Genomic DNA, 14,214 nt, shown 5'->3' with positions numbered 1-14,214 from the left:
CACAGGATTATAATCATTTAATTTTCTCGGCTTTTTATACATACCTCTAGTAGCTAGTCTAGTAGCCCTATGAAATAATGAATTGGCTCACCGATTTGTTTGTATGATGCACAAGGACACACACATTTGGGCAACCACACTCATCTTGATGTCGGCTTCATGCTATTCCGCCAAACACCAGTTGTTAATGGAAATGCACCAAAAAACATAGCAATGTGCCAACAAAGGCAGTGAAGAAGAAGAGTACTAGAAAACAAACATGGATGTAACCAATAAACAATTTAATTTTTTAAAGTGTGTTGGATAAAGAAGGAAATGCACTCAGCATGTTTGCTCGACCTCAATGATACACTATGCATTCAGACTAACTTTAGCACTTTGTGGCTCCCTTATCTTTTTCAATGAGGCCAAAAACTGAAGCCTAAAAAATGGATCTGCAAAACAAAAATACTTCAAACTCTTGGATCTATTACTCAAACTTCGGTTTTCAGTCTGAATGGCCATGCTGGATGTAAGCAATTGTTTTCAAAACAAACTCTAAAATACACCTTTAACAAACACGAGGTATAAGAAAGACAAAAGAAATACAATGAAAGACTCTATAGTTAGGATATATTATTTACTGGATGAGCACCTATTCTGAAGATACTAGAGTTCATTAGGCATTCATTAGGCATTCATTATACTGTATAATAGGTGCTACATTGCTATATTCAGTAGTGTTTAGCAGTGAGCTTAATATTATACATTCTATACAGTACATGCTGCTACTCTATGATACTTCTCTCAAACCTGTACACCTGAAGGCAGATTGTGATGCAGAGTGTTGGAGACTTCATCTGTACAGTTAAAAATAATCAACGGCCTGAGATGCAGTACTGTCCTTCAATACATTTAAACTGTTATATTATAAAATAAAGGACAGTACGCTTTGTCAGAGGTTGACGTAGTTACAGTGACAAAATTTACAAAAGGAAAACTTAATTATTTACAAATATATACAAATACATTCGTGTAGCTTACATTATTTAAATCTCATTACGTTTTCTAAGTATTCAACTGTGTAGTCATTTCTTCCAAAAGGTTATTTAGTCCGTCCAAGAATACTGTAATATTTTTAAGTGAGTATGCTTCACATGGTCGACAGCCAACCTAAAAGTAAAGAGACATATTTGAAAATTAATAAAATTAGTTTTTTTTAAGAAGTGAAAATATGAATAAAAGTTGATATGACACAGAAGTGTGTTTGTGTGATGTTATAAGTTGCGCTGGTGGTAGAGACATTAATGTATCAGTCATGAAAAGCTTTATTTGTTAAAAACATAAATGTGCATACAGTTTTACACACAACTGATGATGTTAATACCAGCTTCATCAGTGGTTATGAGAGAAGGACAGGTAGTTAAAAAAGTAAGACGCACACTATACTGTAGGGAGGAATTTGTTAACAGGACTTACAAAGTTATCTTTAGGCAGTCTGTCATTGAAATCAAAGATGCAATTTGCTTTAGGGCCCACAATTTCTTGTTCCATGATGACCACCAACAACTCCAATATGTAACATCTGAGCGACATAACTTTACAGTTATCCTAGGAGAGAGAGAAATGCATCAGTATGGACACATGCAGTTACATATATGTTACATCAACTGTTATCAACAAAATTGTACATGTTTTTGTAGCTGTGTCAGGCCTTTGAGCACACCATGATTCATGCAGGTATGCTCACAAATCAATATATGATGTGAATTCTGTCATAAGTTGATTTTTTTTAATAGTACAACTGCTTGCCTAGCTAGACAAATATTGTGCTGAACAATAAATAGAAAAATTTATCTGTAGACTAATGGCAATTTGATGTTTAAATTTGAAAGAATACATTGGCATTATTCTATGTTTTTCTTATTATCAACCAATCCCGTGGAAAGACGAAAACTACCAATGCCTCAGTCCGCCTCTCAATACTTTGAGTTCCCTGCCCTGTCTGGGGCGCTTAGCCCATTTATTCCTACTGCAGATGTAAAGCTTGAAGAAATAGTCATATATATTTATATATATATATATACAGTATATATATATATATATATATATATATATATATATATATATATATATATATATGTATGTATGTATGTATGTATATATTTGTGTGTGTGTATGTGTATGTATATATATATATATATATATATATATATATATATATATATATATATATATATATATATATATATATATATATATATATATATATATATATATATATATATATATATAAAGGGTATGTGATGATGTGGGGCTATTTTAATTCCAAAGGCCAAGGGAACTTTATCAGGATGCATAGTATCCTGGATCCATAAAATAACTGGCCTTTAAAAATAAACATCTACCTTCCTATATGGGAATTTAACATAGGGGTATGTATAATTATCACCCCTGTATTTTAAGGAAGAACATTTATTTATTTACAATACAATATTCATTAAAAAAAAAATTGGTGTCCTTAAAAGGTCGGATTTTTCCTCATTTTTTTAATTAAGGCATTAAGATCAATTTCCAAAAGATGATTTTTTATTCCTCTTTTTAGTCAACTTTAGCATGGGTATGAATACTTATGTGCAGCACTGTGTATATATGTATGTGTGTATATATATATATATGTGTGTATATATATAGTTAGTATAATATAATACATATATATATATATATATATATATATATATATATATATATATATATATATATATAGTTAGTATAATATAATACAATATATAGTATAATTTTTAAGAGTCTACATCCATGCTAGCAGCTCTGTGATGTTGCACTTAGTCACAATATAGTGCTAGGAATGTAGGAATGGTTTTGCAGGTAGTTGATCATAAACCAAAGTATTACACACATTGAAATTTGAACCAGATGGTGGTGCTATATGAAAAGGGAATCACCAAACCTTATTACATTTCATAATGTTGGGGACATAAATGCCTGTACCAAATTTCATGGCAATCCATATAATAGTTAAGACATTCAACTCAAAGCTGCAATTGTCAACCTCATGGTGGAGCGAGAGGAAAGGTCAGAGGATCACCCAAGTCTTTAGGCTTCATCCTCTGGAGACCATTAATGTCTGTATTAAAGGCAATCCATCCAAAAGTCTTGAGATTTAGTCAGCACTTAAGTGGTGGAGTCACTGACATTACCATTCATAGAGCCATACCACGAACATGGCTAAGAATGATTAAGTCATTTTCTAAATCAGCTGGGCAATGTAGTTTTTATAAACAAGTTACTCAAACAAGAGTAAATGGTGCAACTATTTTCAGTCAGGGATTAATACTCATTTGGTGCACTAGTGAGTATTACTGGCAGTTGGGCGGAGGTTGACTCGTTTACTCAAACTACAGTGGCCATGTTCATTGCAATGACAGAAAATGTCACCCAGTACAACAATGTAGCTCAACGATGCATTTATTTGTCAATACAGGTCTGTGAAACCCCCAGGCTTTGACTACAAAGACATGTTAGTAGAATCAATTCATTGTTGGTTTTGGTCTTTTCCATAGGATTTGTAGACAATAAGAAAACATATCCTTTAAGTTTACACTGGAACATCATTGACTGAAGTATGCAGACATGTACTCTGATCTTCTCATCGTTCTCTTAACTGAAATCGAAACCAAAGTTTAACATGTTCTGTCACAACTTACTTGGACAGCTGACGGGGCATACAGCATAGCATCAGATTTCTGAAAAGGGGTACGAAACATAAAAAACAATTTAAAAGATTAGGGTTGGGAATAATATTTCAAATATTAAACAAAACATAAACTATCCATTACATGTGTAAAAAGGGTACACAACAGGAAAGTGTCAACAAGTATAAGTGAACATAAAATCATGATGGTTTCGACATCTGGTATAAAACAAATGCTTTTATCATAAGTGGTAAAAGATAAACATAACCAAAATGTTATTTTATTTAATACCTTCTCTCACCTCAATGGCGTTTTTCAGACTCTTCAAGCAACTCTGTGCATGTGATGTATTAGGCACAGGCACAAACGCAGCAGATGTAGATGTACTCAGGAAGCTGTAAGAGAATGAGACACTGATTACAAAACATTAATTATGCCAACGTAGACATTTTTTTTTTTTTTAGTTCTTGCAACAGTGGCTATGAAAGTAAACAGGCATTTAAAAAGTACTGCATGTTTTCCTGACTCACTACTACTTTATGCCAAACACTGAGCTACGAGATGTAATCTTGCAGACAGATACAATACTCAACTCATTCCCTTCTGAGGAAACCTTCCCAGTATTAAAGGTGCAGTAGGTAAGACTTTTAAAACTAACTTCCTGTCATATTTGCTGAAACTGACCCTATGTTCCAGTAGAACTACATGAAACAGGTAATAAAAAAAAAATCTGGCTCCTCTGGCACCACCTAGTAGTGCGATTTGAAAAAATCCACCGCTCCCTGTTCAGACGCACCAATCAGGGCCGGGGAGGGGGGTGGGGGGGTTTAACTGCGTGTCAATCACTGCTCATGCACATGCATTCATTCTCCCTTGTGGGGGGAGGGGCTTAGGAGATTGGTTTGGGCTTCAGCAGAGAGGGGGGAGGGACTGAGAAGTTGTCGATGTTAAAAATGTTTGGCTAAGTCCTGGATCTTCACAATCCTACCTACAGCACCTTTAACAAGCCATTTACACTTGTAGGGAATGACACATTTTTTGTTAGTTACAACACCATTCAGCTAGCAAAGCAGCTTTGTGTTTATATGCAGGGTATATATTCCATTTGGGAAATCCTACATTCTCTACAAAGCTAACGTTGGCTCAAGTTTGCTAGCTGAGGTTGACTCAGCAATGACTAGTATTGTCTCTGTTGTTGTTGAAGACAGAGACAATATGAAGATTGGTTATATCTTTACTAGTCTCGCTTTGCCAGACCTTCCTCCACAGCGCCGCAGAGGAGGGTCTGGCTAGTCCATACAGCATTCCGTGATGAGAGAAAAATGTGGTCTGGTTTATTGGTATTTCTTTAAATCAATCACAATCGTCATGGGTGGCACTCGACAGAGCCACGGTGCCGCTGCAAAATAGCCTCAGGAAGGAACTTGTTTTGGTGGAACATGTTTACATTCAAAAGTTGTTTTACTCGTGCAACAGAAAACTGTTCAGCCGAAAAGAGGGACATCCGGCAGAATTTCCGGCAGCACTGGAGCAATCCCGGAAGTGGAACGTCGTGAATATAGACTACATCTTTTATTTAGTTGGTAACCATTGAATGTATAATCCATAGACTGTGTACAAAGAGAGGTATAATCACAATATTACACTCAGGTGCCTCGGTCCTGACCGTTCCATTAATGACATTAAAGCACACCCTCTAGTGCAGTGGTTCTCAACCTTTTTTGTGCCAACGCCCCCCTATCCATTATCCAGGTCCCTAACGCCCCCCATCAAATATTATGTAGGCTAAATGCCCCGAATATTAATGATTACGCCCTAATATAGGCCTATTATTGTTGTTACTATTGTTATCAAAAATAATCAAAAAATCAAATCGCCATGTGAATAGAAATTATATATATTTACAGGTTTTTAAAAAAAAATGCAACCATTTGACATTCAAATTAAATAACAGCAGCCAATCAGAACGACTAAATATGTAACATTCAAACTATAAATAGGTATTATCAAAAGACCTGCTGCATGGTATGAACCTCAGCACCTTTACAAGATGACTATAATTTGAATGTCCTTTTTTGTTTGTGAAGTGACCTTGGGGGTCATGAAATGCACTTTAAATAAAATGTATTATGCTTATTATTATTATTATATTATTATTATTATTATTATTATTATTACAAACACTAACAGTAGCCAATCAGAAACCGCTAGCAATTTAACATTCAAATCTATTTTTCATTCAAATCTAAAATCGAATTGTTCCAACGGAAAACAAGCTGGCAATTATCAAGGGATAAAAGCAGAAGGATTTTACACACACACACACACAGAAAAGTATTTTGGTGATGACAAACGACTTGAAGAATGACACCTACTGCCGAATGGAAATAAGTTTACAACCTTTGAAAGTTAGTGAGAGCCGTTTTTTAATGCTTAGAAGAGTCTAGCTATGTTTGCTATCGCTTGTCTTGGGAGTAAATAGAAAAAAAACGTTTGGAGAAAACACAACCCCACACCGCATTGTGTTTTGTGGAGGTGTGAGAGTCAGTGACATCACTGCCTCTATCGCTTCCATAAGAACGTTTTAAAACACCAAACACAAGCCCTGAACTGTCCGCGAGTTTATGGAACAGCTAAATGTTTGCCAAACAACAAAGCACAGTCAATCTCTCTCGCACGTCTCTTTTCTTTCTCTCTTTCTCCGTGAAATGAAGCTGCATTCAGGTACAGTAGGAAACGTTGTGTTTAATAAACCATCTGACGAAAAACTGTTACTGTGAAATATAAAGTCTACTTGTGCTACATTGGGGGGGTTAAAGAATACAACAGGACGTCGCGGCGATTGCTTTTTGTTTCTTATCTGAACGCAGCTTCACGTAGTAGCTACAGAGCTCATTTAAGATGATGCTCTGACGTCCCGTTTCATTGAAGGCAGCACGGAGCTGCGCCAAACAAAGCTGACAGAAGCACAGAAAAATTAGGATACCCGTCTCGTCCAGCCCCCCTTTCCAAAATATTGCTTCCAACGCCCCCCATCATCTTCTGAACCCCCCGTTGAGAAACACTGCTCTAGTGTAATATTGCTTAAATATCTGACTAAATTTGTGTTGTATTTGGTAAACACAAACATTCCCTCTGTCATTTTTATGTATGATAACCAATATTTAAGTTTAGACAAACAAGTCACACACTGTATGCCTACCTCAGAACTAAGAAACAAAGCCAGACCTGAGTTTTGTGGCTCTCTCTGCAAAGGTTGCAGGTCGACTGGAAGTGGACGCCTTTCTAGAAATAACACAAGGAAATGTTAGTATGTCATCCTGGGTTATTTTGTCAAGCTTGAATGAGACTGTTGAGAGAAAAAGAGCTGGTTAGGAAGATCGATTTTGCCTTAATACTTAATGCTACTATTAAGCAATTAGTACTTGGATTTTATAGTTATCAATATGATAAAAATCAAACAACGTGTTTTAGGTCAAACATACATATAAGACCCAAGGCAAGACTTGTTGTGGTTGTTTAGTGTCTCTTTAATAAACTTAGTTTATTTAGCACCTTTCATACAGAGAGTGTAGCTCAAGTGCTTTACAACAAAGTGAGAAACCACAAAACGAACAAAATCACCAATCCCCATCAAACGAGTGCAGACACTTGTGTAATACAACCAAGAAATCAAATGAACAAACCACAGAGGAGCGAATATCAAGAACAGGTATGCCAAGAACAACAGAATATGTGAAAGATCTAAATAAAACAGGGGAAAGCAAAGGAACAATAAAACATGTAAACTATGATAATTAAATGAACAGATAGACACAGTTACTTAAAAGCGGTGCTGAATAAATACGTTTTCAATTGTCGTTTAAAAATATCCATGGAGCTTGCCTTGGGTAGGGAGTTCCATAGTTTTGGTGAATAGTTAAAAAAAAGGTTGAGCTGTCAATTTTTGTTTGTGATTTTTTTTTATGTGTGTGATACTTTGCATTTAAAAAAACAGCAGCAGAGAATCTAAGTGGCTGTGAAGTATTAAAAAACGTCATAGAATGAGTAATGTAGGCTGGTCCCAAACTATTAGGAGCTTATAAAGGAGCAAAAGAACTTTAAAATCAAGCCTGAAAGAGACTGGGAGACTTAAACTGGGTTTAATATGCTCTGAGATTGTTTGAATTTCAGGTCATTAATTCAGGCAATAGGGCATACAAGAAATTCCTGCATAAACAATCATGGTGGATTGTTTTGATGCTGAAAGGTAATAATGTGTATATATATATATATATATATATATATATATATATATATATATATATATATACATATATATATATACACACACACACACACACACACACACACTACTGGTCAAAAGTTTTAGAACACCCCAATTTTTCCAGGTTTTTATTGAAATTCATGCAGTTCAATGTCTTATTGTACTCTGAAATGAAAGAATAGAACAAATGAACAATTTAAGTTAAAAAATAAATCATGGAATCAATTTATAAACTAAATGTATTCTAAATTTTTGACTCATCAAAGTAGCCCCCTTTGGCAGATATAACAGCTGAACACACTCGTGGCATTCTTTCTACAATGGAAAGAATCTGTCCAGTTCATCCCAAACCAGCTCAATGGGGTTTAAGTCTGGTGACTGTGCTGGTCACTCCATGTTTTTAAGCTTACCATCTTGTTCTTTTTTCCTAAGGTAGTTCTGGCATAGCTTGGACTTATGTTTTGGGTCATTATCTTGCTGTAGGATGAACCCCTGACCAACTAGGTGCATACCAGAGGGTACTGCATGCAAAATGCTGTGGTAGCCGTTTTGGTTCAGGGTGCCTTTCACTCTGAACAAATCACTGACCCTGGATCCAGCAAAACAGCTCGAGACCATCACGCTTCCTCCTCCATGTTGGACAGTTGATGTCACACACTGAGGAACCATCCTTTCGCCTTCTCAACAGCGTACAAAAATCCTGCGTGATGAACCGAAGATTTCAAATTTTGATTCATCAGTCCATAGCACCTTCTTCCAGTCTTCAATAGTCCATTGACAATGTTTCTTGGCCCAGGCAAGCCTCTTTTTCTTATTCTGACGTCTTAGCAATGGCTTTCTTACTGCAACTCGACCTATCAAACCTGCAGCTCGAAGTCTTCTCTTTACAGTTGAAACTGAGACTTGTTTATTACGACCACTATTAAGCTGTGCTTGAAGCTGTTGTCCTGTGAGCCGCCTATCTCAGAAACTTGTCTTCTGATTCTGTTGTGGCTTTGGGTCTGCCAGACCTCTTCCTGTCAGAGTTTCCCCCAGTTTTTAAGTGCCTTTTGATGTGAAGATGATGTACTCACGGACATCTTGACTTTCTTCGCAATTTCTCTGTAGGAAAGACCAACATTCTTAAGTGTTATGATGGTCTGTCTCTCTTCCATTGTTAATTGCCTTTTTCCCACCATTTTTAAAGCAACATACTACTTTCTGCAGTACAATACTGTTCAAATAATGCTCACGAGGGTATGGTACCACAGTGTGCTCCAACAATACTTTTATACAAACAGAGGGGGTTGTAAGTAATTCAGACAAGTTGGAACACCTCTGGGAATTGGTAGCACCAACTTTCAAAGCTTGATCAACCTCCATTGCTGCAGAACAGCTTTACATTGTTTACTCATTTCTTTAATGTACATTATTTTTCAGTTTTGGGTAACCTTACTTTTTTTTTTTAACCTCAGGCAGTTCACCACTTACCTTTGTACCATTTCAAGCTATTTATTGGATTTGAACTGCTAAAATTTCAATAAAAAATTAAATAAATTGGGGATGTAGTGTAAATTCAGTGTGTGTGTGTGTGTGTGTATATATATATATATATATATATATATATATATATACCCATACATACATACAGTATTTATAACTGTGACACAGGCATCTAGGTGACAGAAAGTTTGTGTTTTGGGTGTGACAGGTGACGGTCCAACAACAATGGCAGAGATGTGCTGAATCTCAGCTGTTTCCCGAAGGAGTAGCCCTGCTTTTGTCGCTTAGCAGGTTGTCCAACACTAGAGACACCAGGCAGCAGAGTTGACTTACGACAACAGCACTGGTGGAGTCACCAGGCAAACAAGGGGCAGCAGCTGATGTTTCAGGGGGAGAGTTACCTACTAATGGCACTAGGGACGATGGAACAGTTACCTCCCCCAGGTTTTGGTATTTGATGCTGAGCTGGAGAGCTATGGATGCAGGAGTCTAAGGCAAAGTGTGGTTTAAAAACTATATAAACTTCTTTGTCATGTTTATCAATGATGATACATGATCTGAAGCCTATAATTTTAGAACATCTAAAGTCATTAATGTTTTATTAGACAAAGTAGCATTTCCTTGCCTGTGAGGTGGATGCAATTTTCGGCAGTGATGAGTGTTAAGGGACATGCATTATTCTGCAGAAATGATTGATCCTGAGTGGATGCAATTCTTGGCAAGGATGCAAAAATGTAAAAATAATGGATGTAGCTTCCGGGTCTGAAAAGTGAATCCAATGCAGAAGTGCCAAAAACATGCATTGTATCTAATTTCCAGCAGGGGGTGTAATGGAAAATCACATATCTGATTATTGACTTATTTATATTGACTTAGTTTTTAGCTGCTTCAACCATTCATATTTTTCTGCAAGTGTCATGATGTGTAGGTCGTGACATTTCAAGTTTTATGTTCCTCTGCTAAGCCAGGAGCAGAAAGTAATTTTAACTGGCATTCTCTAAATTCCATGCATTCTCAGAGTTGGAGGGGCCGATCAGGGCGGGTAATTGTATCCCCTTCCCATTGCTTAAAAACAATATAGCATGACATTTCTAAAAAATATTTGTTTGTAACAGCCGATTGCTTGGCCTGTGGTATTGCTGCTTGTAGAATTCATCAAAACCAAATTGTGGCCCAAAATTACTTACAGAAGGACCCCAGACCACTTTATATGCAACTCCACTGTATAGCTTACTACTGACTTACTGATTTACCTGACAGAGAACATTGCAGATTCAGAATGTAATCACAAAACATATATATTAATATACACTACTGGTCAAAAGAAAAAAAGTAAGGTTACCCAAAACTGAAAAATAATGTACATTTCAGAATAAAAAAAAAAGGGAACAAGAAATGGGTTAACAATGTAAAGCTGTTCTGCAGCAATGGAGGTTGATCAAGCTTTGAAAGTTGGTGCTACCAATTCCCACAAGTGTTCCAACTTGTCTGGATTACTAACAACCCCCTCTGTTTGTATAAAAGTATTGTTGGAACACACTGTGGTACCATATCCTCGTGAGCATTATTTGAACAGTATTGTACTGCAGAAAGTAGTGTGTTGCTATAAAAATGGCAGGAAAAAGGCAATTAACAATGGAAGAGAGACAGACCATCATAACACTTAAGAATGTTGGTCTTTCCTACAGAGAAATTGCGAAGAAAGTCAAAATGTCCGTGAGTACAGTATTCTTCACCATCAAAAGGCACTTAGAAACTGTGGGAAACTCTGACAGGAAGAGGTCTGGCAGACCCAAAGCCACAACAGAATCAGAAAACAAGTTTCTGAGTCAACAGCTTGCGTGTTAGGCGGCGCACAGGACAACAGCTTCAAGCACAGCTTAATAGTGGTCGGAATAAACAAGTCTCAGTTTCAACTGTAAAGAGAAGACTTCGAGCTGCAGGTTTGATAGGTCGAGTTGCAGTAAGAAAGCCATTGCTAAGACGTCAGAATAAGAAAAAGAGGCTTGCCTGGGCCAAGAAACACTGCCAATGGACTACTGAAGTCTGGAAGAAGGTGCTATGGACTGATGAATCAAAATTTGAAATCTTCGGTTCATCACGCAGGATTTTTGTACGCTGTCGAGAAGGCGAAAGGATGGTTCCTCAGTGTGTGACATCAACTGTCAAACATGGAGGAGGAAGCATGATGGTCTCGGGCTGTTTTGCTGGATCCAGGGTCAGTGATTTGTTCAGAGTGAAAGGCACCCTGAACCAAAATGGCTACCACAGCATTTTGCATGCAGTACCCTCTGGTATGCACCTAGTTGGTCAGGGGTTCATCCTACAGCAAGATAATGACCCAAAACATAAGTCCAAGCTATGCCAGAACTACCTTAGGAAAAAAGAACAAGATGGTAAGCTTAAAAACATGGAGTGGCCAGCACAGACAGTCACCAGACTTAAACCCCATTGAGCTGGTTTGGGATGAACTGGACAAAAAAGTGAAAGCAAAGCAACCTACAAGTGCCACACATTTATGGGAAGTTCTGCAACAGAGTTGGGAAGAACTTTCTGAAGAATATTTGATTTCCATTGTAGAAAGAATGCCACGAGTGTGTTCTGCTGTTATATCTGCCAAAGGGGGCTACTTTGATGAGTCAAAAATTTAGAATACATTTTGGTTTATAAATTGATTCCATGATTTCTTTTTTAACTTAAATTGTTCATTTGTTCTATTCTTTCATTTCAGAGTACAATATGACATTGAACTGCATGAATTTCAATAAAAACCTGGATTGGGGTGTTCTAAAACTTTTGACTGGTAGTATATATACACAAACACACAGCATAAAATATGACAATCTGGTCCAAAGTTTCTTGGTATGTAGGTGAGACCATCAATACATGTACCAGTGTTTTGTTTAGTTCTCCACAAAAAGTACAGCAGATAGCAATGTCTTTTTTTTCAGTTTCTGCGGGTAATGTTTAGTTGGGTAAAACCTGTGAAGCATTTTAAAAGAGATCTCTTTAACTTTGTTGATTGAGAAAATCCTGTGCGGTAATAGCCAAACCTTTTCCCAACAAATCTCTTTAACATATTCAGACCAGTATGATAAAGTAGCAGCAGGTGTACTCTGGCCTTATTCTTAGGCCACCTTTAGTTTGGAGTGAAAACCCAAATCGGAGTGTCTATTTGCACCCCCGGTACGAATAGCCACACAGCTGAGCTATTCACACCCTGTGACGTACCACCAAAAACACGTTGAATCATGGCGGACGTTCATCTTCCATGACAGCAGAAACTGCCATATTAGGAAATATTTGTCTCTAAAGTTTATAACAATTGAATTTCTAGCAGAAAATGGATACTACAGTTGCGCTTGTGTCTTCAGTGAAAGCATACAACCGTTAGTTTGTTAGTTAGTAGCTACCTATTTTTTGTATACAGTGAGGTTACATAGCAACCGAGGCTAGAAGACAAGTCGTAAACAGTTGTACTAAATCCTGCTGTGAGTGGTCAATGGTTAGAACACTGGTGACTGTCAGTACCCGATCCGTTCCAACTGCACAATCCGTTCTGCGCATGCGCAAGATTTTCGCGCATGCGCTGTGGTACGATGATTTACAACACTACCCGATCTGTTCCCACACTAGCCTCCACCGGGAAGCTAATAGCTAATTCGGGCGGACCGCTAGGTGATTATAGCGGTCTGCCGTTAGCCTCCACTGGGAAGCTAAAGTTACTTTAGCTAACAGTTCATTTGGCTAACCGCTAGCTGATTGTAGCGATCTGCCGTCCGTCAGCCTCCACAGTTAAGCTAACGTTAGTTTAGCTAACAGTTAATACGGCTAACCGCTAGCTGAGACAGCATGCAAACTTTTAAAAGACCCTCAAAATAAAACTTCAAAACAAACGTTAACATATATAACAGCTGTTACGTCAGTTCTGCTTTACTTGTGCTCATTTAAAATACAATCACTCAATACTTGTCTTTATTGTTACTGTAAAGTCTTAATTTTGCTGTAGCCTGCTTTTCCCATTATGTTTGACTTAACGTTATTTTAGACAGAATCTAGCTGTCCGTTCTGCCTGCATGATCCGTTCTGCGCATGCGTTATTTGTCGGCTTTTTTTTTTTTTTTTTTTTTTTTTTTTACAGTTTTTTTTTTTTTTTATTGAAATATTAAGATTTACAAACAAACATGGCTGCATAAAACTTGATATAACAAAGTGGGATACAAGAAAAATATAGCCAGATGGAGCAGCACTTAATACAAACAGGAAATATACATGTAGTCTTAGTAACAAAAGTAAGGATGGTTATTAAAGGAGAAGAGACATTCAAACAAAGAGGAAAAAAAAAAAAAAAAATGTCATTGTTCAGCTGGGAAGTGTTTTAGGGTATCATATATGTTTTTTGCTTTAGGACTTTTCAGAGTTTTTAAGGATTTCAAGTACATTTTAAATTCATTTAAAAAAACAACAAATTTGGGAGAGGATTTCATAATTCTATATTTGTGAATAAAGAATTTAGCTAGACATACAATTGTATTAGTACAGAGCTCAACACCCTTGCTTTGCAATATCAATCCAAATGTTATATCGTCACAGGAGAAAGAGGTTGGGAATGAAGACATCTGTTGCTTAACCCATGTATGTATATCACACCAAAATTTCTGTATCACATTACATGAGAAAAACATATGGTCCGTAGTTTCAACATCATTTTCACAGAATGTACATTTATTATCATCTATACCAAAGCGAAGTCTCAGTAATTCTTTACAGGGG

General features: G+C 36.9%; 1 protein-coding gene across 4 annotated transcripts in view; it reads right to left on the bottom strand.

The window, feature by feature from the left end:
- Window positions 1–307: 307 nt before the first annotated feature.
- Window positions 308–14,214, bottom strand: part of LOC114565487 (interleukin-15) — a 37,163-nt gene continuing 23,256 nt past the window's right edge. For 2 of the 4 annotated variants that reach the window (XM_028593572.1, XM_028593582.1), the window contains exons 2-6: window positions 6,895–6,977; window positions 3,994–4,087; window positions 3,705–3,743; window positions 1,459–1,590; window positions 308–1,152 (exon numbers count right to left, since the gene is read on the bottom strand). In XM_028593572.1, coding sequence (XP_028449373.1) covers window positions 1,048–1,152; window positions 1,459–1,590; window positions 3,705–3,743; window positions 3,994–4,087; window positions 6,895–6,977 — 453 coding nt within the window. In that variant the 3' untranslated portion in view covers window positions 308–1,047. The remainder of the gene's footprint in view (window positions 1,153–1,458; window positions 1,591–3,704; window positions 3,744–3,993; window positions 4,088–6,894; window positions 6,978–14,214) is intronic. The other 2 variants (XM_028593564.1, XM_028593590.1) reach the window with 2 other exon arrangements.

This window comes from Perca flavescens, chromosome 2 (assembly GCF_004354835.1).
Source record: "Perca flavescens isolate YP-PL-M2 chromosome 2, PFLA_1.0, whole genome shotgun sequence".
Taxonomy (NCBI): domain Eukaryota; kingdom Metazoa; phylum Chordata; class Actinopteri; order Perciformes; family Percidae; genus Perca; species Perca flavescens.
This window is presented reverse-complemented; position numbering and strand designations above follow the sequence as displayed.